General features: G+C 48.3%; 2 protein-coding genes across 4 annotated transcripts in view; both read right to left on the bottom strand.

Annotated features, from left to right (window-relative positions):
- ARHGEF2 (Rho/Rac guanine nucleotide exchange factor 2) overlaps positions 1-8,134 on the bottom strand; it is a 124,716-nt gene extending 116,582 nt beyond the window's left edge. Inside the window, exon 1 of the mRNA XM_069949316.1 lies at positions 8,009-8,134. The gene's annotated coding sequence lies outside the window, so the exon portion shown is untranslated. The remainder of the gene's footprint in view (positions 1-8,008) is intronic.
- An 11,308-nt stretch (positions 8,135-19,442) lies between these two features.
- On the bottom strand, positions 19,443-26,078 carry SSR2 (signal sequence receptor subunit 2). Of its 3 annotated transcripts, XM_069949340.1 has the most exons (7): positions 25,971-26,078; positions 24,991-25,145; positions 23,678-23,776; positions 23,231-23,339; positions 23,061-23,138; positions 22,823-22,905; positions 19,798-19,913 (listed from the first exon to the last, which is right to left on the bottom strand). In XM_069949340.1, exons 2-7 carry the CDS (start codon positions 25,143-25,145, stop codon positions 19,889-19,891), a joined length of 549 nt encoding a protein of 182 aa, XP_069805441.1. In that variant the 5' UTR covers positions 25,971-26,078; the 3' UTR covers positions 19,798-19,888. The 3 variants fall into 3 exon arrangements, with proteins under 3 accessions (XP_069805439.1, XP_069805440.1, XP_069805441.1); XM_069949338.1 differs by lacking the exon at positions 22,823-22,905 and having other exon boundaries at positions 19,443-19,913; XM_069949339.1 differs by lacking the exon at positions 22,823-22,905 and having other exon boundaries at positions 19,443-19,913; positions 25,976-26,072.
- Positions 26,079-26,282: the final 204 nt, after the last annotated feature.

Raw genomic sequence — 26,282 nt, 5'->3', positions numbered from 1 at the left:
AGCGGCTCAGTTGACAGTATCACACATGATGGGCTTAGATACAGCGGCTCAGTTGACAGTATCACAGATGATATTATTAGAATCACCAGATGAGCAGGCTGTATCACATGTGATAGGCTTAGATACATCAGGAGGTCGTTGTTGTGTACACGGTGTTGGTTACCATGGTGATTGGAGACCCCTCCCTGTATGTTATCAGCGGCAGCTTCCTGGAGGCCCCGGGGTCCCCCCCTATCTGCTCCATGATGTCTCCTCTTCCCTCCTCCTCTCTTCCTTCCTCTCTCATCCACATTCCTTATGGTCTCAGCGTTGGGTCTTATTCACACCTCACCTGCCAGACTATCAGCACCGTCCCCTCCATGGTTGTCACCCACTGAGGTCGGCCACGTTTACTGTGGGGCCGCTGAGGTAACAGTGATACCGGGCCCCTAGACACCTCAGTATGGCAAACACCGGGCCCCTAGACACCTCAGTATGGCAGACACCGGGCCCCTAGACACCTCAGTATGGCAGACATCGGGCCCCTAGACACCTCAGTATGGCAGACATCGGGCCCCTAGACACCTCAGTATGGCAAACACCGGGCCCCTAGACACCTCACTATGGCAGACATCGGGCCCCTAGACACCTCAGTATGGCAGACACCGGGCCCCTAGACACCTCAGTATGGCAGACACCGGGCCCCTAGACACCTCAGTATGGCAAACACCGGGCCCCTAGACACCTCAGTATGGCAGACACCGGGCCCCTAGACACCTCAGTATGGCAGACACCGGGCCCCTAGACACCTCAGTATGGCAGACACCGGGCCCCTAGACACCTCAGTATGGCAGACACCGGGCCCCTAGACACCTCAGTATGGCAAACACCGGGCCCCTAGACACCTCAGTATGGCAGGCGTGGGGCCCCTAGACACCTCAGTATGGCAGGCGCGAGGCCCCTAGACACCTCAGTATGGCAGGCGCGGGGCCCCTCAGTGAGGCAGACACCGGGCCCCTAGACACCTCAGTATGGCAGACACCGGGCCCCTAGACACCTCAGTATGGCAGACACCGAGCCCCTAGACACCTTAGTATTGCCGACATGGGGCCCTGTTACACCTCAGTATGGCAGGCTCAGGGCCCCTCATTATGGCAGACACCGGGCCCCTAAACACCTCAGTATAGCAGATGCGGGGCCCCTCAGTATGGCAGGCACAGGGCCCCTCATTATGGCAGACACCGGGCCCCTAAACACCTCAGTATAGCAGATGCGGGGCCCCTCAGTATGGCAGGCTCAGGGCCCCTCATTATGGCAGACACCGGGCCCCTAAACACCTCAGTATAGCAGGTGCAAGGCCCCTCAGTATGGCAGGCGTGGGGCCCTGTTACACCTCAGTATGGCAGATGCGGGGCCTCTCAGTATGGCAGATGCGGGGCCCCTCAGTATGGCAGATGCGGGGCCCCTCAGTATGGCAGGCGCAGGGCCCTGTTACACCTCAGTATGGCAGGAGCGGGGCCCCTCAGTATGGCAGACACGGGGCCCCTCAGTATGGCAGACGCGGGGCCCCTCAGTATGGCAGGCGCAGGGCCCTGTTACACCTCAGTATGGCAGGCGTGGGGCCCCTTAGTATGGCAGACACGGGGCCCCTCAGTATGGTAGGCGCAGGGCCCTGTTACACCTCAGTATGGTAGGCGTGGGGCCCCTCAGTATGGCAGACACGGGGCCCCTCAGTATGGCAGACACGGGGCCCCTCAGTATGGCAGACACGGGGCCCCTCAGTATGGCAGACACGGGGCCCTGTTACACCTCAGTATGGTAGGCATGGGGCCCCTCAGTATGGCAGACACGGGGCCCCTCAGTATGGCAGACACGGGGCCCCTCAGTATGGCAGACACGGGGCCCCTCAGTATGGTAGGCGTGGGGCCCCTCAGTGTGGCAGACACGGGGCCCCTCAGTATGGCAGACATGGGGCCCTGTTACAGGCTACAGGTTGTTCCTCTGATAGGAAGCGGACAGGTACAGCTGGATAACACTGCTGCTTCCTGCAGGGTCAGGAGTCAGGACACCTTGCTGTCCTCACGTGAGGCGTCCAGGAAGTGTTATCATAGGCAGATTAGACTGCAGCATCCGGCCCGAGCAGGGATGAGCTAATGGAGAACATGGGATCAGTGTGAAATAATCCTGGGAATATGGTCCCATCCAGGTTCTCATCCCTTACCAGTGACACCTATGGGGTCCGCTTCTTTCACCCCACCCCCCTCTCATGGCTATTCTGGGCTGCTGTAGACCATGGGTGACAACCACTAGTGATGAGCGGGACTATGACAACTATTACAGACACCCTCCTACTCTACCTGTGTGTCAGTCTGCACCGCAGTTCTCAGGTTGTATTCATGAAGCCTCGGGATGAATTCAATTGTAATGGACACATAATGTTTGTCATAGTCCTGTTCATTATAAGGAACTGCAGAGATGATGGGACTATGACAACTATTACATACACCCTCCTACTCCTCCACTTGGGTGATCCTGTGTGATAGTTGTGTGATAGCATGTAATAGTTGTCATAGTCCCAATTATCCTGAGACTTCAGAGAACTGCAGAGATGCTGGGACTATGACAACTATTCCGTACTCCCATTTTTCTGGCATATTAGGCATTAGACTGTAAGCTCTGTGGGCCGGGGCCTGTGTGTAGTGGGATGGATTGTGTTCCAGCCCTAGGTTTGATCTCGCCCCACCCAGGATAATAAGCCGGGTCTCCCCGCGGGCGGCTGCCGCTTTACACTTCCTCCAGGATTTTACAAGGAAAGTGAGACGGCTACAAGATGGTGAGGCTGCGGATCCGGCTGCCCGCCCCTTCACCCTGCGCAGACACGTGCTGGGGACCGGGCAGACTATTCTGCCGCCTCACGTGGGCCACATGGCATTGTTACTGTGTCTGGGCTCAAGCTCCGCCTCTTATAGGGTGAGAAAAAATGCATCTCATGGAAATCTTCTTAAAAACTACACATCAGCTATAGGAACACATTCAGACTGGTATGGGGGACAGCGTCTCCAGTCATGTGACCTCCCCTAATCAACATGGGCGACAGCGTCTCCAGTCATGTGACCTCCCACTACCAACATAGGCAGCAGCGTCTCCAGTCATGTGACCTACCGCTACCAACATGGGCGACAGCGTCTCCAGTCATGTGACCTCCTGCTACCAACATGGGCAGCAGCGTCTCCAGTCATGTGACCTCCAGCTACCAACATGGGCGACAGCGTCTCCAGTCATGTGACCTCCAGCTACCAACATGGGCAGCAGCGTCTCCAGTCATGTGACCTCCAGCTACCAACATGGGCAGCAGCGTCTCCCGTCATGTGACCTCCAGCTACCAACATGGGCAGCAGCGTCTCCAGTCATGTGACCTCCAGCTACCAACATGGGCAGCAGCGTCTCCAGTCATGTGACCTCCAGCTACCAACATGGGCGACAGCGTCTCCAGTCATGTGACCTCCAGCTACCAACATGGGCGACAGCGTCTCCAGTCATGTGACCTCCAGCTACCAACATGGGCGGCAGCGTCTCCAGTCATGTGACCTCCAGCTACCAACATGGGCAGCAGCGTCTCCTGTCATGTGACCTCCAGCTACCAACATGGGCGACAGCGTCTCCTGTCATGTGACCTCCAGCTACCAACATGGGCGACAGTGTCTCCAGTCATGTGACCTCCAGCTACCAACATGGATGACAGTGTCTCCAGTCATGTGACCTCCCGTTACCAACATGGATGACAGTGTCTTCAGTCATGTGACCTCAAGCTGTTCCATAGCGGCTACCTGATCAGATGGGTTAAAGGGGTTATCCAGCGCTACGAAAACATGGCCACTTTCTCTCAGAGACAGCCCCGCTCTGGTCTCCAGCTTGGGCAAGGTTTTGCTGCTCAGTTCCATTGAAGTGAATGGAGCACAATTGGAAACCGCCCCTGAACTGGAGACAAGAGTGGTGCTGTCTCTGAAAGAAAGGGGCCATGTTTTTGTAGCACTGGAGAACCCCTTTAATGCTTTAGCAGCTGCAGTGAATGGGTTAACGCCTCTACCTCCCACAATCCTCTGCTCCCACTCTGATGACATCACGCCGTCTTCAGGCCACAATTATCTCCTCGTTTACTAATTGGTCAATTAGTCGGGGTCAGAAGTGACTGAGCCGCAATCTTCGCTAATCCCCAAATTCTTCTCACGTTTATTTCTTACAAATCCGGAAAACTTCACAGATCTGAGGGGGATGGGCCGCTGCCGCCCGCTCCCATCTCCCCATAGACTTCAATGTCACAGCGCCACCTGGTGGCCTATTTGGGATGAAAAACTATCATGTGATTTCGTGGGTAGATCGGATGGTGATGGGCGCAGGAGCGGCAGACTTCACGGCAGTGGACGGCGTCTCCACTTATCAGGCCGCATTGACAAGGGCCCTCAGCCCTGCGCGGTCTGGCGTCTCCCGTGAGTGTCCCACTTGTGAGTCAAGTGTCGCACGCCCTGAGCGCAAACACTGCAGCCTTAATCCTGCCACCAGTCTGTACTGGAGACCACTCGATGGGCGCCCATTGTCCGGCCCCCGCCCCACACTCCAGGCCTTCCTATGTGTTCCTGTGTCTATCCGCCCGGCTTCCCCTCTAATCTCCGCACCATGGCAACCAGGAGATAGCAGTGATCTTGGATCAACCTCACGAGGAGCAGGGCGTGTTACCTATGAATCAGCGCTACACGTCTCCACACAGCATGGAGGCAGCGCTGAGGAACGGAACACAACTGAAACGCGACGGTCTGTCAAAGGCCGAAACGCGTCATTTTCAGCAGTTGTCCAGTGCTGTATAAAGTTTATTGAAGAGCCCCCACATATCACTAACCAGTTCACCCACTCCTCAAGTACCGTGAGTTCTGATTGGTTGTTGTAGGCTACAACACCAGTTCTACCCGAAACGCATGGAACCTGTGCATGAGAACGGCCACAAGCCAGTGACCTGAATAGTAGTACAGCCTATACCGTACAGTATACATAACACCGCACAGACACTAACCTGACGGCCATTTCCAGAGGCCGCCCGCCCCCCATTGACGTCCCAGGGTGATCGGGTGGCTTATAATCCAATTTTAGGAGCAGCTTGTAACACATGACCCTCACCGCAATGTAATTTTATGTCTTATGACCTCGACGTGATCACGGAACACTGAGCTACAGAAGTGTCCACGACGGACTGCCCAACGTAACAGCGCCACATCTGCTCACAGGTTATACGTGGGATTACAGCTGGACAGCGCCACATCTGCTCACAGGTTATACGTAGGATTACAGCTGGACAGCGCCACATCTGCTAACTGGTTATATGTGGTATTACAGCCACCACAGCTGGACAGCGCCACATCTGCTCACAGGTTATACGTAGGATTACAGCCACCACAGCTGGACAGCGCCACATCTGCTCACAGGTTATATGTGGTATTACAGCCACCACAGCTGGACAGCGCCACATCTGCTCACAGGTTATATGTGGTATTACAGCTGGACAGCGCCACATCTGCTCACAGGTTATATGTGGTATTACAGCTGGACAGCACCACATCTGCTCACAGGTTATACATGGTATTACAGCTGGACAGCGCCACATCTGCTCACAGGTTATACGTAGGATTACAGCTGGACAGCGCCACATCTGCTCACAGGTTATACGTAGGATTACAGCTGGACAGCGCCACATCTGCTCACAGGTTATATGTGGTATTACAGCCACCACAGCTGGACAGCGCCACATCTGCTCACAGGTTATATGTAGGATTACAGCTGGCCAGCGCCACATCTGCTAACTGGTTATACGTGGTATTACAGCCACCACAGCTGGACAGCGCCACATCTGCTCACAGGTTATACGTAGGATTACAGCTGGACAGCGCCACATCTGCTCACAGGTTATACGTAGGATTACAGCCACCACAGCTGGACAGCGCCACATCTGCTCACAGGTTATATGTGGTATTACAGCCACCACAGCTGGACAGCGCCACATCTGCTCACAGGTTATATGTGGTATTACAGCTGGACAGCGCCACATCTGCTCACAGGTTATATGTGGTATTACAGCTGGACAGCACCACATCTGCTCACAGGTTATACATGGTATTACAGCTGGACAGCGCCACATCTGCTCACAGGTTATACGTAGGATTACAGCTGGACAGCGCCACATCTGCTCACAGGTTATACGTAGGATTACAGCTGGACAGCGCCACATCTGCTCACAGGTTATATGTGGTATTACAGCCACCACAGCTGGCCAGCGCCACATCTGCTAACTGGTTATACGTGGTATTACAGCCACCACAGCTGGACAGCGCCACATCTGCTCACAGGTTATACGTAGGATTACAGCTGGACAGCGCCACATCTGCTCACAGGTTATACGTAGGATTACAGCTGGACAGCGCCACATCTGCTCACAGGTTATATGTGGTATTACAGCCACCACAGCTGGACAGCGCCACATCTGCTAACTGGTTATACGTGGTATTACAGCCACCACAGCTGGACAGCGCCACATCTGCTCACAGGTTATACGTGGTATTACAGCCACCACAGCTGGACAGCGCCAAATATGCTCACAGGTTGTACGTGGTATTACAGCCAAGCTTCATTATCTGCATTGCAATCCCAGACCCGACCACTAGGCAGGTGCGGCGCTGGGTTTCTAATCTTGGACAACCCATTTACTTTACAGCTACTATACCGGAGAAAATGTCATCACATACCAAGCCGAACGCCTCAGAGTGATGCCAATACACAGTTAGAGGGTGGAGTTCCCCTTTATCCTGAATTCATCATATTGGGGTCTATACCAGTGAACTCACACACAGAGCCAGCCATTGGCTGAATAGGTGACAACCATCCCCCCCATATATGGTGACAATGAAGCCCCTCCCACAACAGAGAGGAGCAGAGACCCCTGAGGCATGATGGGAGGAAAATTCAGGAGAAATTTAAAGGGATTTTTTATGAAATATTAAATGACCCATCTTGTGCATGTGACTTAGGGAGTACCCCGCACCCATCATGGGAATCTTAGCCATCCCCAGAGTTTCCCTTTAAGGACTCAGACCTGAATAGGACTTGTAGTTCTACAAGCGGCCATGTCCGTGTCACCCGCCTCTGACCCGGAACGCCCATGGTTAAATGGCATTACGTGGGAAAAGAGCGGAAACAATGGCAGCGGCGACTGTCAGCAGAGCAAACAAGCAGCAGGAGACGCTTTCTAACAATCCGGGGCCCCGGCTCTCTGGTTACTGATCACCCAGGTGCAGCCACTTAAAGGGCCAGCTCAGATTACTGTCACACGGCAAACAGAGGCCTCTGCAACCTGCTCCGTCCTGTCACCCAGCTCGCCTGTGAGCCGGAGAGGTCACCTGTGGTGTGTAACATGACCCCCCTATATGGGTGAACTCCCCCTTTAAGACACCTGAACCCAACTACTGCCATATACAGTGAGTGTAGGGTGGAGGTGGTCAGACTTATGGTGGACCTAGTCATCCCTCCACCACTGGGGGGCGCCCTGGGGAGTGGGCACTTGGCTCCATCTCTGGTCGTTTTCTCATGGTAATAAACAGCGAACGCCTTTTCTTCGTGATCTCGAGATGAAACTTAATAAGCCGTTAATTAGAGAAATTCCAGGCCGGGGCTGCGTGCCAGATACGAGGGGGCGCCCCGGGGGCCGGAGGAGAAGGACTACAAGTCCCAGCACGCTCTGCCGTACCCACCATCCCTGCTGATTCTGCAGTATACAGAGAGTCACCCAGCTTTCCCAGGAGCAGATAGAACCATGGATGATACAAGAGGCGATGGTCCTGCATCCTTGGCCGCAGAGCTTACACTCTATACGTTCATCTCTCCTAGGTGGTGTTTGCCATCTAATCCCAAGAGCTTACCATCTACACATGGCTTATGGTGGTTTGCAGGACTCGGCAGAAGAGCTGACACTTCTATGGAGAGTACTCACCCTCTCCTGGTATCCCAGGGAATTTCCAGCTATACCCTGGATGATGGGAGTTGTAGTCCCCCGGGGGTATTGGATGGATCCAGCAGGTCGGGGTCCCACAGTTATAGTCCCAGCTGCGGACTCTCTCGCTCACTCCCAGTGATGTGTTTGCTGGAAGGGACTTGCCTGGAGTCCTCCCTCCTCCTCCCCTCCCTGCTGCCTCCTCTACCCTCCTCCTCCTCCTCAGGTTGGAGTCAGCTCCGCTTTGATTCACATTTTTTATCCCAGGAGAAGCAGAGCCGACTATCCTGACCTGTCAGTCACTGTGCGCGGCCCCAAGGGCAATCACTTAAAGGGCAACTCCACCAAAGACGCTGCCAGGACTGGAGCTATAGGGCAATCACTTAAAGGGCAACTCCACAAGAGACGCTGCCAGGACTGGAGCTATAGGGCAATCACTTAAAGGGCAACTCCACCAGAGACACTGCCAGGACTGGAGCTATAGGGCAATCACTTAAAGGGCAACTCCACCAGAGACGCTGCCAGGACTGGAGCTATAGGGCAATCACTTAAAGGGCAACTCCACCAGAGACGCTGCCAGGGCTGGCGCTATAGGGGAAATCACTTAAAGGGCAACTCCACCAGAGACGCTGCCAGGGCTGGCGCTATAGGGGAAATCACTTATAGGGCAACTCCACCAGAGACGCTGCCAGGACTGGAGTTATAGGGGCAATCACTTAAAGGGCAACTCCACCAGAGACGCTGCCAGGACTGGAGTTATAGGGGCAATCACTTAAAGGGCAACTCCACCAGAGACGCTGCCAGGGCTGGAGCTATAGGGGCAATTACTTAAAGGGCAAATCCACCAGAGACGCTGCCAGGACTGGAGTTATAGGGGCAGTCACTTAAAGGGCAACTCCACCAGAGACACTGCCAGGGATGGAGCTATAGGGCAATCACTTAAAGGGCAACTCCACAAGAGACGCTGCCAGGGCTGGCGCTATAGGGGCAATCACTTAAAGGGCAACTCCACAAGAGACGCTGCCAGGGCTGGAGCTATAGGGGCAATCACTTAAAGGGCAACTCCACCAGAGACGCTGCCAGGGCTGGCGCTATAGGGGCAATCACTTATAGGGCAACTCCACCAGAGACGCTGCCAGGACTGGAGTTATAGGGGCAATCACTTAAAGGGCAACTCCACCAGAGACGCTGCCAGGACTGGAGTTATAGGGGCAATCACTTAAAGGGCAACTCCACCAGAGATGCTGCCAGGGCTTGCGCTATAAGGGCATGGTGGGAGTAAATATCCCTGAGGGGCACAAAGCCTTGGCAGCAGTATTATACAGGGGTCTCTGTTACCCATGGTCCGTTGGGGCCGGCCTTGTTGAGTTATTCCACCAATGGCAGCCAGTACATAATTCATAGGGCTATAACCCAACTTTCTGCTGACCCTGAGTGGTATCTATATTACCTAATACCTCCCTTATGCAGCCTGTACCGTGTCAGTCTTCACTGCTAGTACTTGTATTCTCTCACAGAATTCTCCAGCTTCCCATGGACCAGGGATGGGGAACCCTCCGCCCTCCAGCTGTAAAGCTTCAGCTGTCCAGGTATGATGGGAGTTGTAGTAACAGCTGGAGGCCTGCAGGTTCCCCATCCTTGCCATAGACCTTGGCACATTACACAGGGGTAACACATGTACACAGGTAGCGGCCTATGTCTCCCAGCTTCCTGTAGTCCCTGGGTGGGATATACATTTCCCATCATGCTCTGTCCATGTCAGTGTCAGTCCTCACTGTAATTCTAGAATTCTATTCAGGATAGAGAGAACTATATGTGAGAGGACAAACAAAAGAAGGAAATGAGCCCATGATGTCAGGCCACCCTTTCACTGCTGCTTGGTATTAGCAGGATTGTCATGGTGTGTGTTCTGCTGCCACCTGGTGGTGTCATACTGTAATTACAGCTATCTTTCTTGGAGACAGTCAGCATTACAGTGTTTTATACTCTGCAGTGTTGTCACTCCTAGTATGAACTGGGGTACAGTGGTATTTAACCTGTTAATTTTCAGCCTTGCATTGCATTTAGGGGGGCCAGTTGGAGGACTGTGGACCCCTCTCTAATAGCTTAGTGACTGGAGCATCAAGTTGGTTAAACAGGTTCTCTGTGATTCTAAGGGGGTCACCTAAGGTACCTAAGATGATATGCCATCATAGTGCTGGCCCTGCTAACAAGATCCATCTCACAGTATACCATCATAGTGCTGGCCCTTTAAGACCCATCTAACACTATACCATCATAGTGCTGGCCCTTTAAGACCCATCTAAGAATATACCATCATAGTGCTGGCCCTTTAAGACCCATCTAAGAATATACCATCATAGTGCTGGCCCTTTAAGACACATCTAACACTATACCATCATAGTGCTGGCCCTTTAAGACACATCTAAGAATATACCATCATAGTGCTGGCCCTTTAAGACCCATCTAAGAATATACCATTATAGTGCTGGCCCTTCAGGACACATCTAAGAATATACCATCGTAGTGCTGGCCCTTTAAGAGCCATCTAACACTATACCATCATAGTGCTGGTCCTTTAGGACACATCTAACACTATACCATCATAGTGCTGGCCCTTTAAGACACATCTAAGAATATACCATCATAGTGCTGGCCCTTTAAGACACATCTAAGAATATACCATCATAGTGCTGGCCCTTTAAGACACATCTAAGAATATACCATCATAGTGCTGGCCCTTTAAGACCCATCTAACACTATACCATCATAGTGCTGGTCCTTTAGGACCCATCTAAGAATATACCATCATAGTGCTGGCCCTTTAAGACACATCTAACACTATACCATCATAGTGCTGGCCCTTTAAGACACATCTAAGAATATACCATCATAGTGCTGGCCCTTTAAGACACATCTAACAATATACCATCATAGTGCTGGCCCTTTAAGACCCATCTAACACTATACCATCATAGTGCTGGTCCTTTAGGACCCATCTAAGAATATACCATCATAGTGCTGGCCCTTTAAGACACATCTAACACTATACCATCATAGTGCTGGCCCTTTAAGACACATCTAACACTATACCATCATAGTGCTGGCCCTTTAAGACACATCTAAGAATATACCATCATAGTGCTGGCCCTTTAAGACCCATCTAACACTATACCATCATAGTGCTGGCCCTTTAAGACACATCTAAGTATATACCATCATAGTGCTGGCCCTTTAAGACCCATCTAACAATATACCATCATAGTGCTGGCCCTTTAAGACCCATCTAAGAATATACCATCATAGTGCTGGCCCTTTAGGAAACATCTAACACTATACCATCATAGTGCTGGCCCTTTAAGACACATCTAATACTATACCATCATACTGCTGGCCCTTTAAGACACATCTAAGAATATACCATCATAGTGCTGGCTGGCCCTTTAAGACACATCTAAGAATATACCATCATAGTGCTGTCCCTTTAAGACACATCTAACACTATACCATCATAGTGCTGGCCCTTTAAGACACATCTGATGGTGCGTTTACACAGACAGATTTATCTGACAGATTTGTTAAGCCAAAGCCAGGAATGGATTTAAAAAGAGGAGGAATCTCAGTCTTTCCTTTATGACCTGTTCCCTGTTTATAGTCTGTTCCTGGCTTTGGCTTCAAAGATCTGTCAGATAAATCTGTCTGTGTAAACGCACCCTAAGAATATACCATCATAGTGCTGGCCCTTTAAGACACATCTAAGAATATACCATCATAGTGCTGGTCCTTTAAGACACATCTAAGAATATACCATCATAGTGCTGGTCCTTTAAGACCCATCTAACAATATACCATCATAGTGCTGGCCCTTTAAGACCCATCTCACAGTATACCATCATAGTGCTGGCCCTTTAAGACCCATCTAACAATATACCATCATAGTGCTGGCCCTTTAAGACCCATCTAACACTATATTATCATAGTGCTGGCCCTTTAAGACCCATCTAACAATATACCATTATAGTGCTGGCCCTTTAAGACACATCTAAGAATATACCATCATAGTGCTGGCCCTTTAAGACCCATCTAACAATATACCATCATAGTGCTGGCCCTTTAAGACACATCTAACACTATACCATCATAGTGCTGGCCCTTTAAGACACATCTAAGAATATACCATCATAGTGCTGGCCCTTTAAGACCCATCTAAGAATATACCATTATAGTGCTGGCCCTTCAGGACACATCTAAGAATATACCATCGTAGTGCTGGCCCTTTAAGAGCCATCTAACACTATACCATCATAGTGCTGGTCCTTTAGGACACATCTAACACTATACCATCATAGTGCTGGCCCTTTAAGACACATCTAAGAATATACCATCATAGTGCTGGCCCTTTAAGACACATCTAAGAATATACCATCATAGTGCTGGCCCTTTAAGACACATCTAAGAATATACCATCATAGTGCTGGCCCTTTAAGACCCATCTAACACTATACCATCATAGTGCTGGTCCTTTAGGACCCATCTAAGAATATACCATCATAGTGCTGGCCCTTTAAGACACATCTAACACTATACCATCATAGTGCTGGCCCTTTAAGACACATCTAAGAATATACCATCATAGTGCTGGCCCTTTAAGACACATCTAACAATATACCATCATAGTGCTGGCCCTTTAAGACCCATCTAACACTATACCATCATAGTGCTGGTCCTTTAGGACCCATCTAAGAATATACCATCATAGTGCTGGCCCTTTAAGACACATCTAACACTATACCATCATAGTGCTGGCCCTTTAAGACACATCTAACACTATACCATCATAGTGCTGGCCCTTTAAGACACATCTAAGAATATACCATCATAGTGCTGGCCCTTTAAGACCCATCTAACACTATACCATCATAGTGCTGGCCCTTTAAGACACATCTAAGTATATACCATCATAGTGCTGGCCCTTTAAGACCCATCTAACAATATACCATCATAGTGCTGGCCCTTTAAGACCCATCTAAGAATATACCATCATAGTGCTGGCCCTTTAGGAAACATCTAACACTATACCATCATAGTGCTGGCCCTTTAAGACACATCTAACACTATACCATCATACTGCTGGCCCTTTAAGACACATCTAAGAATATACCATCATAGTGCTGGCTGGCCCTTTAAGACACATCTAAGAATATACCATCATAGTGCTGTCCCTTTAAGACACATCTAACACTATACCATCATAGTGCTGGCCCTTTAAGACACATCTGATGGTGCGTTTACACAGACAGATTTATCTGACAGATTTGTTAAGCCAAAGCCAGGAATGGATTTAAAAAGAGGAGGAATCTCAGTCTTTCCTTTATGACCTGTTCCCTGTTTATAGTCTGTTCCTGGCTTTGGCTTCAAAGATCTGTCAGATAAATCTGTCTGTGTAAACGCACCCTAAGAATATACCATCATAGTGCTGGCCCTTTAAGACACATCTAAGAATATACCATCATAGTGCTGGTCCTTTAAGACACATCTAAGAATATACCATCATAGTGCTGGTCCTTTAAGACCCATCTAACAATATACCATCATAGTGCTGGCCCTTTAACATAGTAACATAGTAACATAGTAAATAGGGTTGAAAGAAGACAAGAGTCCATCAGGTTCAACCTAGGAAAATCCTACTGTGTTGATCCAGGAAGGCGAAAAACCCCTATGGGGCAGAAGACAAACGCCCCACCACAGGGAGAAACTCCCCCCCCTCCCCCGACTGCAATGGCAACCAGAACAATCCCCGGATCAACGTATCACCAGAAATCTAATGCCCATAACTTGTAATATTATATTTTTCAAGAAAATCATCCAGGCCTCCCTTGAACTTATTTAATGAATCAGCCATGACAACATCATGTGGCAGAGAGTTCCACAGTCTTACCGCTCGTACAGTAAAGAACCCGCGTCGATGCTGATGATGAAATCTTCTTTCCTCTAGACGTAGAGGATGCCCCCTTGTCATTGTTACAGACCTAGGAGTAAAAAGACCACTACAAAGATCTCTGTACTGTCCATTCATATATTTGTACATTGTGATCAGATCGCCCCTAAGACGTCTTTTTTCTAGCGTAAATAACCCCAAGCTTGATAAACTATCCTGGTCCTGTAACCCACCCATTCCCTTAATGACCTTTGTTGCCCTCCTCTGCACCCGCTCTAGTTCAGCTGTGTCCTTCTTATATACCGGTGCCCAAAACTGTACACAGTATTCCATGTGTGGTCTGACCAGTGATTTATAAAGAGGCAAAACTATGTTCTCATCTTTAGCATCTATACCTCTTTTGATGCACCCCATTATTTTATTAGCCTTGGCAGCTGCTGCCTGGCACTGATCACTAAAGTTGAGTTTACTGTCCACCAATACCCCCAGGTCCTTTTCGGAAGTAGTTTTACCCAGTGTTTTATTATTTAGCACATAACTGTACTTATTATTTCTATGGCCCAAGTGCATAACCTTACATTTATCCACATTAAACTTCATTTGCCATTTCTCCGCCCAAGCCTCTAGCTTCTCCAAATCCCTCTGTAATATGATATTATCCTCCTCTGTACTGATTACTTTACCCAGTTTAGTATCATCTGCAAAAATGGAGATTCTACTCTGTAGTCCCTCTACAAGATCATTAATAAAAATATTAAAAAGAAGTGGCCCAACACTGACCCCTGTGGTACCCCACTAGTAACTAAAACCCAATCTGAATATGTTCCATCAATGACCACCCTCTGTTTTCTATCACACAACCAGTTACTTACCCATTTGCATACGTTTTCCCCGAGTCCCAGTATCCTCATTTTGTAGACCAACCTTTCATGCGGCACAGTATCAAATGCCTTTGAAAAGTCCAGATACACAACGCCCACAGCCTCCCCCAGGTCCAGTCTATAACTTACCTCTTCATAGAAGCCGATCAGATTAGTCTGACAGGACCGATCCCTCATAAATCCATGCTGGTGCTGCGTCATAAGATTATTTTCATTAAGATACTCCAGTATAGCATCTCTTACAATCCCCTCAAATACTTTACCTACTATAGATGTTAGACTTACAGGCCTTAAGACCCATCTCACAGTATACCATCATAGTGCTGGCCCTTTAAGACCCATCTAACAATATACCATCATAGTGCTGGCCCTTTAAGACCCATCTAACACTATATTATCATAGTGCTGGCCCTTTAAGACCCATCTAACAATATACCATTATAGTGCTGGCCCTTTAAGACACATCTAAGAATATACCATCATAGTGCTGGCCCTTTAAGACCCATCTAACAATATACCATCATAGTGCTGGCCCTTTAAGACACATCTAAGAATATACCATCATAGTGCTGGCCCTTTAAGACCCATCTAACACTACACCACCCGTGGGCCCCTGTACACACACGGCATATTGTTTTCCCTCTATACGACAGCAGTTTTATCACCCACTAAAAATTCCTGCAGCGTCCCCCCAAAATGTCACCATTCCTCTGCAGACAATGGCGCCGTCCTCCATGAATGTGACAGGGAGGAGAAGTCTCCGCGCCTGAACCTGTGTGTCTCCATCTTGTATTACCCCGGCCACAGGCAGGAGCATTTATTACAATTACCTCCAAAGGGATTGGGGGGTGTTCATTAACCCCTTGTCCTCACCCCCTGTATGTTTATGGCAGGTGTATGAAGAAATGATATGGAGTTTCACCTGCTCCTGACTGCAGTGGCTGCGATCAGAGATAACTCCAATCCCTACCATGTATAGGGGCAGAGCGGAGGCCGGACTGCAGAATGCGGCCAGAAAGGGGGCGTGGTCTAAGATGCCATGTGGTATACCTGCGGCTAAGTTAGTGTAAAGTAACCCCTGCCACCAGACAGTATACAGCGGCTCCAGGTTCATCAGTCAGACTCACGTTATAAAACAGATCCCGTGCGATATACGTTTTTACAGGATCTTGCTTTACGGCAAAGATGGGGAACCTCCGACTCTCCAGCTGTAACAAAACTACCATTACCATCTGGCCTGGACAACCAAACCTTTAGCTCTCCAGGCATGATGGGATTTGTAGTTTTGTTACAGCTGGAGGGCCGGAGGTTCCCCATCTCTGCTCTATGGAGGAGAAGGAAACCCACAAATCCGCCAGAAACCACCTGCCCCCCATCGTGTGTCGCCCCTCAGATGCCTTGACCCCATATGATGCAATCATGGGGTGCTGGGGGGACTTTGTGAGGGCTCTGCATTGCCGATCGCCTCCCTCCCCCATAGCAACCAATTGAAGCTCAGCTTCCGTTACTCAAAGCAACCAATCACAGCTCAGCTTTCATTTCTCATAGCAACCAATCACAGCTTAGCCTTCACTACCCATAGCAACCAATCACAGCTCAGCTTTCATTTCTCATAGTAACCAATCACAGCTCAGCTTTCATTTTCCATAGTAACCAATTACAGCTCAGCTTTCATTTCCCATAGCAACCAATCACAGCTCAGCTTTCACTACCCATAGCAACCAATCAGCTCAGCTTTCACTACCCATAGCAACCAATCACAGCTCAGCTTTCACTACCCATAGCAACCAATCACAGCTCAGCTTTCATTTCCCATAGCAACCAATCACAGCTCAGCTTTAATTTCGCACACTGTTTTGGTAGAATGAAAGCTTTGATTAGTCTTTGTTGCCCTTTGAAACAAATCTTTTTTTTTTTTTTTTTTTTTTATTTATTTTTCAATTACATACAAAATCACAAAATAATAAATCACCAATACTATTCTTACCTCCCTCCCTGACAGCACACAGGCAAAAAAAAACAAACAACCAAAAGTATAGGCAAATATTCTCTGATAGTCCTGCAGGACCTACTCATTCCGCCACTTCTTCCAAATTCTCTGATGTTCCCCGTAGCCTTTCTTCCCTTTTCTGGACGCCAGCTCCTCACCCATTCTGACCCTTTCCACCAGTCCTCTCCATTCCTCCACCATCCACTTCCTAAGGATAAGCACTTTAGCACATCCCATAACTCTATTAATCAGTGTATTGGTTTCCACATCTTCTATCAATCCCCCCAGTAGAATCTCTGCTTCAGAATATACACCCACTATATCCACCCCCATCACCTGTTCAACATATCGAAAGATCTCATTCCAAAATTGTGCAATCTTGGGGCAGTTCCATATCAGATGCACAAGATCCACCCCCAATTCCTGGCATTTCTTCCATCTAACCTCCTCAATCTTCTTAAACTGCATCAGCCTTTTGGGGGTATAATACAGCCAGTAAACATTTTTAAAGGAGATTAACCTATGCGTTGGACTTCTGCACATACACCCCAAATGTTTTACAATAGACTCCCATCCCACTTCTTCTCTTCTTCCCAATGCAGTTTCCCCCCGTATCCTAGCTCTCTTAACAAACAGGGATTCTCTCTAGTTTATAAGATCTCCATACATTTTAGTCAAGACTTTTCCCTTTACCCCTACTTCCCATATACTCTCAAACGCCTCTTGTGAACTTCTAACTAATATCTGAGCTCCTCTAAGCGTCTTCATTGCAGACCTTTGAAACAAAACTTATTGAGTCTAAGCCTATAAGTTGTTGGTTTTGTTTTTTTCAGACACGATTTTGTGTGGCCCTTTTTTGGGGGGTTCAAAAGAAAACCCCAACAACCCACAGACCGCTGCTTTTACTGTATTTTGTTCAATATATATTAGAATTATGTTTTTAGTATTTTTTTCTCTCTACATTTTCATTACGAGTCATGTAAAGGGGGGGGGACCACTATTATACATACAAACATTTTTTTATACCACAGATACAAACATATATACACACACATACACCACAGATACAAACATATGCACACACACATACCACAGATACAAACATATGCACACACACATACCACAGATACAAACATATGCACACACCCATACCACAGATACAAACAAACATATGCACACACACACACACCAGATACAAACATATACACACACATACACCACAGATACAAACATATGCACACACACATACCACAGATACAAACATATGCACACACACATACCACAGATACAAACATATGCACACACATACCACAGATACAAACATATGCACACACATACCACAGATACAAACATATGCACACACATAACACATATGCACACACATACCACAGATACAAACATATACACACACACACACACACCACAGATACAAACAAACATATATATACACACACACACCACATATACAAACAAACATATATATATACACACACACACACACACCACATATACAAACATATGCACATACACACCACATATACAAACCATACAACCATTTTAATAAACTGCCCTGAGCCTAAAAACACCACAAAATGGTGGAAAGAAAAAAAGCGGTCATGTGGATGCGACGTCTGATATTTCCCTATTGCCTCCCTTCTCCCCCCGCCGGGTGTATCTGGTGATCACACAGGTGTACATGGGGCCACGTATGCTCCTATATAAGCGGTTTTGGTGTTTGATAATGATCATTTTCTATACTTCATACAATGGGAGTGTGACGGCAGTTTCTGCAGTTACTGCATAGTTTCGCCCTCATATAGCAGCTACGTCCACCTCACACCGTCCTGTCCGTTCTAACAATTGGCTACGTCACTTTCATTCTTTTTTCAACTTCCAAACAATAGAATAAATGTTGAAGAGAACGTCCGTCTCCCCCGATAGGCCTGACCTGACACTACTCTATAGATTTAGAGCATCACAGCATGGCGGTGCACAGTGAGGCCATAAGATTTACGAATGACACGACCCCTGGATACAGAACACATATCTGTTACTGAAAACTAGGAAGAGACCTCACTCCCATGTGACGGTGAATATACGCGACTGAAACCACACCGCCATCTGTTCACCGATAGCTGCCATGTTACTGGGACTGACTGGTGAAAGCATGAGCAGAGGGTACGCATGTGCCAGCAGTGCGATGCATCCCACCCAGTGCAACACCATCTCCACAATAGGTACGTCAATCACACATCAATCCTATCTATACTGCGTCAGGGAACTACAAATCCCAGCACAGCCAGACCTTCAAGACCTGCTGGGAGTTGTAGTGTTCCCTACTATTCTTTCTTAGGCCACTCATATATATGCAGCTGCATCTGGAGGTCTCCAGGATGAACCCCACATCACCACTTTCCTCCAAACAGCGCCCCCCTGTTCTCAGTTTGTGTGCGGTATTGCTGCTCATTAGATTGAAGTGAATGGCACCAGGTTGTAATACCACACACAACCTGAGGGGAGGGGTGGGGCTGTTTTTGGAAGACAGTAGCTATGATTTGTAATCCTGGATTGACCGCACTACACATACTCACACCCCAGGGTGCACAGGACATAACAGACACAGGGTTGTTTTATGACACTTTTATTAGAAAACCCTCCATTGTTCCACAAGGGGGCGGTGGGGGAGCCCAGTGCTCAGTAGCACCCCCTCTCCCAGTACAGATGATACTTCTAGCAGATATTAAAAAAAAAATAATCAAACCAACCAATTGTCCCATAGACAGACATGTCAGGGTTTATGCCGCTGTGCTGGTGACCCCAGAAAAATAAGATTTGTTTCAGCCAATGATATTGCACCAATGTCAGTGAGGTCCTGGAGGTCAGATGACATCACGTACAGGTGGAGCTGCCTCTGAGGGGGCACAGAGGAGAAGGCAGCACAGGTGCGGAGGTATCACACAGCAAGTCCCGAGTGTGGGGACCCCCTCAGTTCTTCTTGGGTTTGGGGGTGTCATACTTTCTCTTGCTTGAGTACCAGAGGAGGAGGGGGATGCCGATGGATGGCAGAGTCATCACGCCAAAGGCTGCCCAGTCCAGCTAGAGGGGGAGAGAGGAAAGGAGGTCAGAGAGAGACAGTGCTGCCCCCTACAGGAGACACTCTGCACATGGCCATCAATATATCGTCTTACATGATTGTGCACCATTTAGTATGGATTGTAGACATTACCCCACAATGGCACCAACATATTCTGTGAGGTTGTACATAACTTATCACTCCCTGTCCCCATATTTAACAGCCTGAACCACTGTCATATCCTGTACTCAAATTACCCTGTCCAAGAGTCAGAAAGTGTCAGGAAATCTGGATCATAGTCAGGAGCGCCACCTGGTGTCAGAGTAAGGCAGCACAGAGTCCCATGTATGAAGCCTGTCCATAAGGCCGGTATCACCTACCATACGGTCCCTGAGAGAATGCATAGTCCCTGCCCAGCTATCCATACACCTAACATAGCGGTCATTGTCTGCCAGTCTGGCTGACACCTCTGCAGGCCAATTTACCTGAATATTACAGGTCAAAAAACAGCCATCATGATGTGCTGACTGCCACGGCCTATTCCACCGGCCGATTATCGTTCGGTGGAATAGAGAAAACGATCAGCCGATGACCGTGTCATAGGATATATAGGATAAGAAAAGTAAGGGTCCTATTACACAGAGCAATTTTTAACGATTAATGACTAACGATAATCACAAACGAGATTGTTTATCGTTACTACGGTCAATACTGCCATCGTTACTACGGTCAATACTGCCATCGTTACTACGGTCAATACTGCCATCGTTACTACGGTCAATACTGCCATCGTTACTACGGTCAATACTGCCATCGTTACTACGGTCAATACTGCCATCGTTACTACGGTCAATACTGCCATCGTTACTACGGTTGTTCACTCCATCTGATCCCAGCAAAACAATGAACAATGTGCAATTACACTGAACGATTAGTGAAAAAATTCTGAACTACAGCGAACAAATGTGGAATTACAGCGAACGAACGATAATTTTAGGTTCAGATCTAAATCAATGCCATGCGATCGATTTTCAATCGTTGCCTGCAATTACACAGAATGATTATCGTTTAAATGCGAAAGATTTAACGATTTTTTGCACGATAATCGTCCCGTGTAATAGGGCCTTAAGTGTCTATTAGGAGGACATGTATAATACCGCACACATACAGGCCAGCGCGGAGACCCTGCCTCATGCAGGTTTCCCTGAAGCTTCCTCAGGGGCTCATCATGTTTTCTTACACGGGATCATTGTGGCTTCTTACTGGTGTTTCTTGTATCATGTATACAGGGCTGAGTAACTCCTGCTCTATAGCGTGTGACATCTCTACCGCCATACGCCACTATATAAATTCTTCTGCAGCAGCTTTTTCTGCATGGATTCTGGTTTTCTTCCTAGATTAGCTGGAATAGTTGTATGGCCGCAGCTTCTGGGATTAGTCTGGACCATTCATGTCGGCCGTATACCTTCAGTGACTGTCACATCGCCTGCTCTCCCCATACACATGTATGTTCATCTGCTGTCTAGGTGGCCAAACTCCTCCCAGCACTCCCGATCAGTGGAGAATTGGGAGGTGGTATATACCGTATACTGTCAACCCTGAAGACAGGTTAACCCTTTGAGGACCAGGCCCAAAATAACCCAGTGGACTGCGCCAATTTTCATTTTTCCCCTCCTCCCCTTCTAAGAGCTCTAGCACTCTAAGTTTTCTATCTACAGGCCATGTAAGTGCTTATTTGTTACAGGAATAGTTATACTGTGTAATGGCGTCATTCATTTTACCATAACATGTATGATGGAATCCCAAATATATTATTTATGAAGATATAAATGGGTGAAATCGTAAAAAAGAATGCAGTATGGTAACGTTTGGGGGGTTCCTGTGTCTACATAATGCACTATATGGTAAAAGCGACATGATACCATTACTCTATAGGTCAGTCCGAACACAACCATATGCAGGTTACACAGATGTTCTGGGTTTTTTTTTCATTGAAATTAGTTAATAAAACGGTCCTTTTGTAACGTTTATAATGGTTTTAGTTTTTCACTTATGGGGCTGTATGCGATGTCATTTTTTGCGCCATTATTTCTTTTTAGTAACTCCATATTTGTGTAGCTCGGACGTTTTGATCACTTTTTATAATTCTTATTTTTTTTTAAATACAATGTAACAAAAAAAAATAAAAAATCAGAAGTCCTGGCGCTTTTTTCGTTTATGTCGTTCGCCGTGACGATTGTTATATTTTCATAGATCGGACAATTACGCACGCTACGGTATATTAGGTGATTATTTTTATATGTTTTATTTATACAATGGGAAAGGGGGGTGATTTAAACTTTTATTGGGGGAGGGGCTTTGGGATATTTATAAAAGACATTTTTTCTTTTTTTTTTTCTACACTTTCTAAGTCCCCTTGGAGGACTTCTACCTGCAATACTTAGATTGCATACACTAATCATTGCTATGCCATAGGCATAGCATTGATCAGTGTAATAGGCGCTCTGCTCATTGAGCCTGCCTGTGGGAGACTTAATCCTCAGAACGCCGATCGGACCACAAGAAGGGAGGTAAGAGACACCCGGCGGTCCATTAATGCGTTCCCGATTGGTAAGTGACAGGACAGGCCCAGCGCACAGTCACAGCGCGATCATTGCAGCCTGTCATTAACAGTGAGGGCCGGGCTGCTCACTGCAACTGGCCCCCACCTGCTATGAAGCGCGATCCCGTCTGGAGAGCGCTTCATAGCTCCCTAGAGACCCAGGACGTAAATGTACGGCCAGGGTTGTCTGGTGACAGACTTCCAGGCCGTACATTTACGTCCAGGCTCGTCTAGGGGTTAAAGGAAAAGTCTGGGCACAAACTTTTTGTTTTCAAAAACAGCCAGGGAGCGGTCAGCCGCCACACAACCCCTTCCTGTCCAGCTCCTTACATGATGTGACTGACCGCAGCCTCTTCAGGGTTAGGATGGGAGGTTTCTGTCCAAACGCACAGGTGCGCACCCTTATCGTGTACCTGTACAACATGGATCCTTTATATAGGGAGCTCCCCCACGTCACAGATCTATTACTTTCTATATAGTTTCTGCAGATATTGAGGACGCTATGTTACGTGTTCATAAGTCCCATCCCCCCCCCCCCCCCCCCCGTAAGGACCTTATTGACACTTACAAAATGCGGGGAGAACCGCCGGTCAAACTCCCTCTGAGCCAGGATCCCTCCTTGTCCGGGGGCGCTGGTGTAGCCCACCTGTCAGCAGAACACAAGACATCACATTAGTCAGCAGCTTATCTGCCCTCCGGAAGGTTCCATTCATCTCCGGCCCCAGGGCGGCTACTTACCACAACCTGAGAGCCCTCCTGAGCCAGGTAGGTGATGGTGGCCGAGGTGAAGTTAAAGTATCCGGCCTTCAGGGGGCGCAGGACCACGGTGTGTGAGACGTTGCTGGCTCTGAAAAGGGGGGAGTTAAGGAAGAAGGACACAAGGGGGTGATAGCGAGTGACACAGTATGAGGAGAGACCCTCCCTGGGGTAAGTGGTGGCAGGAATAGGGTCTGGGGGCTGATGCCATTGTTATAGGTGGCTCCTCAGGCTGCAGTATTATAAGGACATCAGATTGGGGCGGGGAAATGGTCAGCGACCCCTCCTGTCAGCGTCACCTGACTAGCCAGACACCCTCTGGTTACCCTCCATTTAAAGGGTGCCCTCATATAACATACTACAGAGGGGGATGGGGCCCCGCAGTATACTCCGCACCAGGACATAACATGGGGTTCAGTGTAAGGATACGGGGCGATTCTGTCCCACTTGACATTCAGCATCCCGGAGACGATGCCAAAGTCCTCAGGAGGGAAGGAGTCATCGGAGAGCTCCACATCCAGGGCGGCGCTAGAGAGAGAAGAGAGGAACGTTATAATACATGACCCTGGCAGCCCATGTAGATCAGCACTGAGATTGGACTGACATCTCTGATCACATCGGCTTCTAACTTTCAGTTCTTGTAGGAAATGATAAAAAATCCCAAACAATATCACTTAAAGGGGTTATTCAGGATCCATAACACCTAACTTCCTGCAGAAAAAAAACACAAAACAGCGCCACCCCTGTCCTCAGGCTGTGTGTAGTATTACAATTGAGCCCCATTTATCTAAATTAAACCGAGCTGCAAACCCTCCCACCCAACCTGAGGGCAGGAGAGCTGCTGTTTCTGGAAGAAAGAAGCCATGTTTTTCTAAGTCTGGATAACCTCTTCAAAGGGGAAGGTCACAAAAAAAGGGTTTCTTTCAAATCAACTGGTGCCAGAAAGTTAGATTTAAAAAAAAAAAAAAAACTATTTTAAAATCTCCAGTCTTCTAGTACTTATCAGCTGCTGTATATCCTGCAGAAGTGTATTTTCTCTTGTGTGACACAGTGCTCTCTGCTGCCACCTCTGTCCATGTCAGGAACTGTGCAGAGCAGCAGCAAATCCCTATAGAAAACCTCTTCTGCTCTGCAGGCTGGAGAGAATACCACTTGCTGCAGGACATACAGCGGCTGATAAGTACTGGGAGAATTACAGGTAAATTACAAATCTCTGGCACCAGTTGATTTGAAAGAAAACATTTTTGGTTAACCATCCTCGTAACCCTTGGGGTTCATAAGGCGAGCAACATTTCAGTCACTTCCAATATGGCCGCCACTACAGCGCCCACAGGGGGCATCACCGAACCTTTACAGAGTCTGAAAGGGCAATTGTAGCTGGGTATATACTTCTATATATTGGTGTATGCCCAGAGAGAGCTGGGTGACAACCAGAGGTGCCCAACAAATCTAACGCAGACTCATGTAATCTGTATGATCAGTGCAGGAGCCTGGGAGAGCTGGGTGACAGGACGTAGTCATAGAGGTATTACTATAAACACAGACATGAGGAGACTGATATGAGACTGTCACCCAGCTCTCCCAGAGCCCTGACCAGTAGCAGAGACACATTCGCTGTATATCATGTACAGCTCTATGACTATGGAGACTGGACATGACCCTACAGTGATCCCATACCAGCCATCACCTAGGAGCAGACATACCCCCCCCTCCCCCACCCTGTGGCCCCCGGCCGCTCTCACCTGGAGCCCACATTGTAGATGTTATACTGCAGCGTCAGGTCCTTCCCCTCCACTGCGTATCTGTTCAGCAGGGTCTTAGACGCCAATATCCGGGCCCCGTCCTCACACCGGGCGACCGCCAGGAGGGCGAGCAAAGCTACAAATAACGTCTTCATCTGCAGAAAGCAAAACGGCAGCGGTTACATCTCAGCGCGGTACACTGTACGGGACGGCCTTAAAGGGACTGTCCACGGTATTATATACACATCACAGCGCAGTACACTGTACGGGACGGCCTTAAAGGGACTGTCCACGGTATTATATACACATCACAGCACTGTACGAAAAAGCCTTAAAGGGACTGTCCACTAAGTCATCACAGTACACTTTGCGGGACGGCCTTAAAGGGACTGTCCAACAAGTCACCATCTGTACACGGTATTATATACACATCACACTATACGAAAAAGCCTTAAAGGGACTGTCCACTAAGTCATCACAGTACACTGTGCGGGACGGCCTTAAAGGGACTGTCCAACAAGTCACCATCTGTACCTGGTATTATACACACATCACATGACCAAGCCCCTTATACCCCCATGTGTAACACTATATTAGTATATAAGAAAAGTGGAGCAGTGTATGGGGCCTCAGCACTCTACTGCCTGTTATATTCTACGTTATATGTGTCTATTTTGGTGGTCTCACGGCTGTGGGGTATGGGAGGTTCCTGATGGGGGTTGTAGTAGCTTTAAAACAGGCACTGGGAACCTTTAGCCCTCCAGCTGTTGCAAAACTACAATTCCAATCATGAATTGTAGTTTTGCAACAGCTGGAGGGCTGAAGGTTCTCCATCCCTGCTTTAAAAGCTACTACAACCCCCATCAGGAAGGTCCCATAGCCGTGAGACCATAGTGATAGTGCCCATCCATCCATATAACAGGCAGTAGAGTGCTGAGGCTCCATACACTGCCCCCTGTACACACAGACGTGTCACTCACCTTACCCCGCCGGCTTCCAGCTCACACTGACTCCCGCTCCGGGCTCTCCACGATCACACACTCAGGAAGGACACGTCAACCCGCGACCCACCGGATATCCGGCCCCACAGCGCGCGAGCATCATGGGAAATGTAGTCTACGCCGGCCGCTCCGAGTCACGTGATGCCGTATCCTGGCAACGCTAAGCGATGGACCCGATGGCTGAGAAATAGCAGCGCCCGGGGGATAATGTAACCAGTCACCTATATCTCCTGTAATATATGGAGAAACATGACGTCACTGCTGTATTTTATCACATACACAGTGAGGAGA

The sequence above is a fragment of the Dendropsophus ebraccatus genome, chromosome 13 (genome assembly GCF_027789765.1).
Source record: "Dendropsophus ebraccatus isolate aDenEbr1 chromosome 13, aDenEbr1.pat, whole genome shotgun sequence".
NCBI classification, from domain to species: domain Eukaryota; kingdom Metazoa; phylum Chordata; class Amphibia; order Anura; family Hylidae; genus Dendropsophus; species Dendropsophus ebraccatus.
This window is presented reverse-complemented; position numbering and strand designations above follow the sequence as displayed.

Bases quoted from the DNA above. Each gene is read 5' to 3' on its own strand.
- SSR2 (XM_069949338.1), bottom strand. From the start codon at position 25,145: ATGAAGACGTTATTTGTAGCTTTGCTCGCCCTCCTGGCGGTCGCCCGG. The intron at 23,777-24,990 runs GTGAGAGCGGCC...TTCTCTCTCTAG, and splicing joins ATCTACAATGTGGGCTCCAG to CGCCGCCCTGGATGTGGAGC. The intron at 23,340-23,677 runs GTATCCTTACAC...CCCCCTTTTCAG, and splicing joins AAGTGGGACAGAATCGCCCC to AGCCAGCAACGTCTCACACA.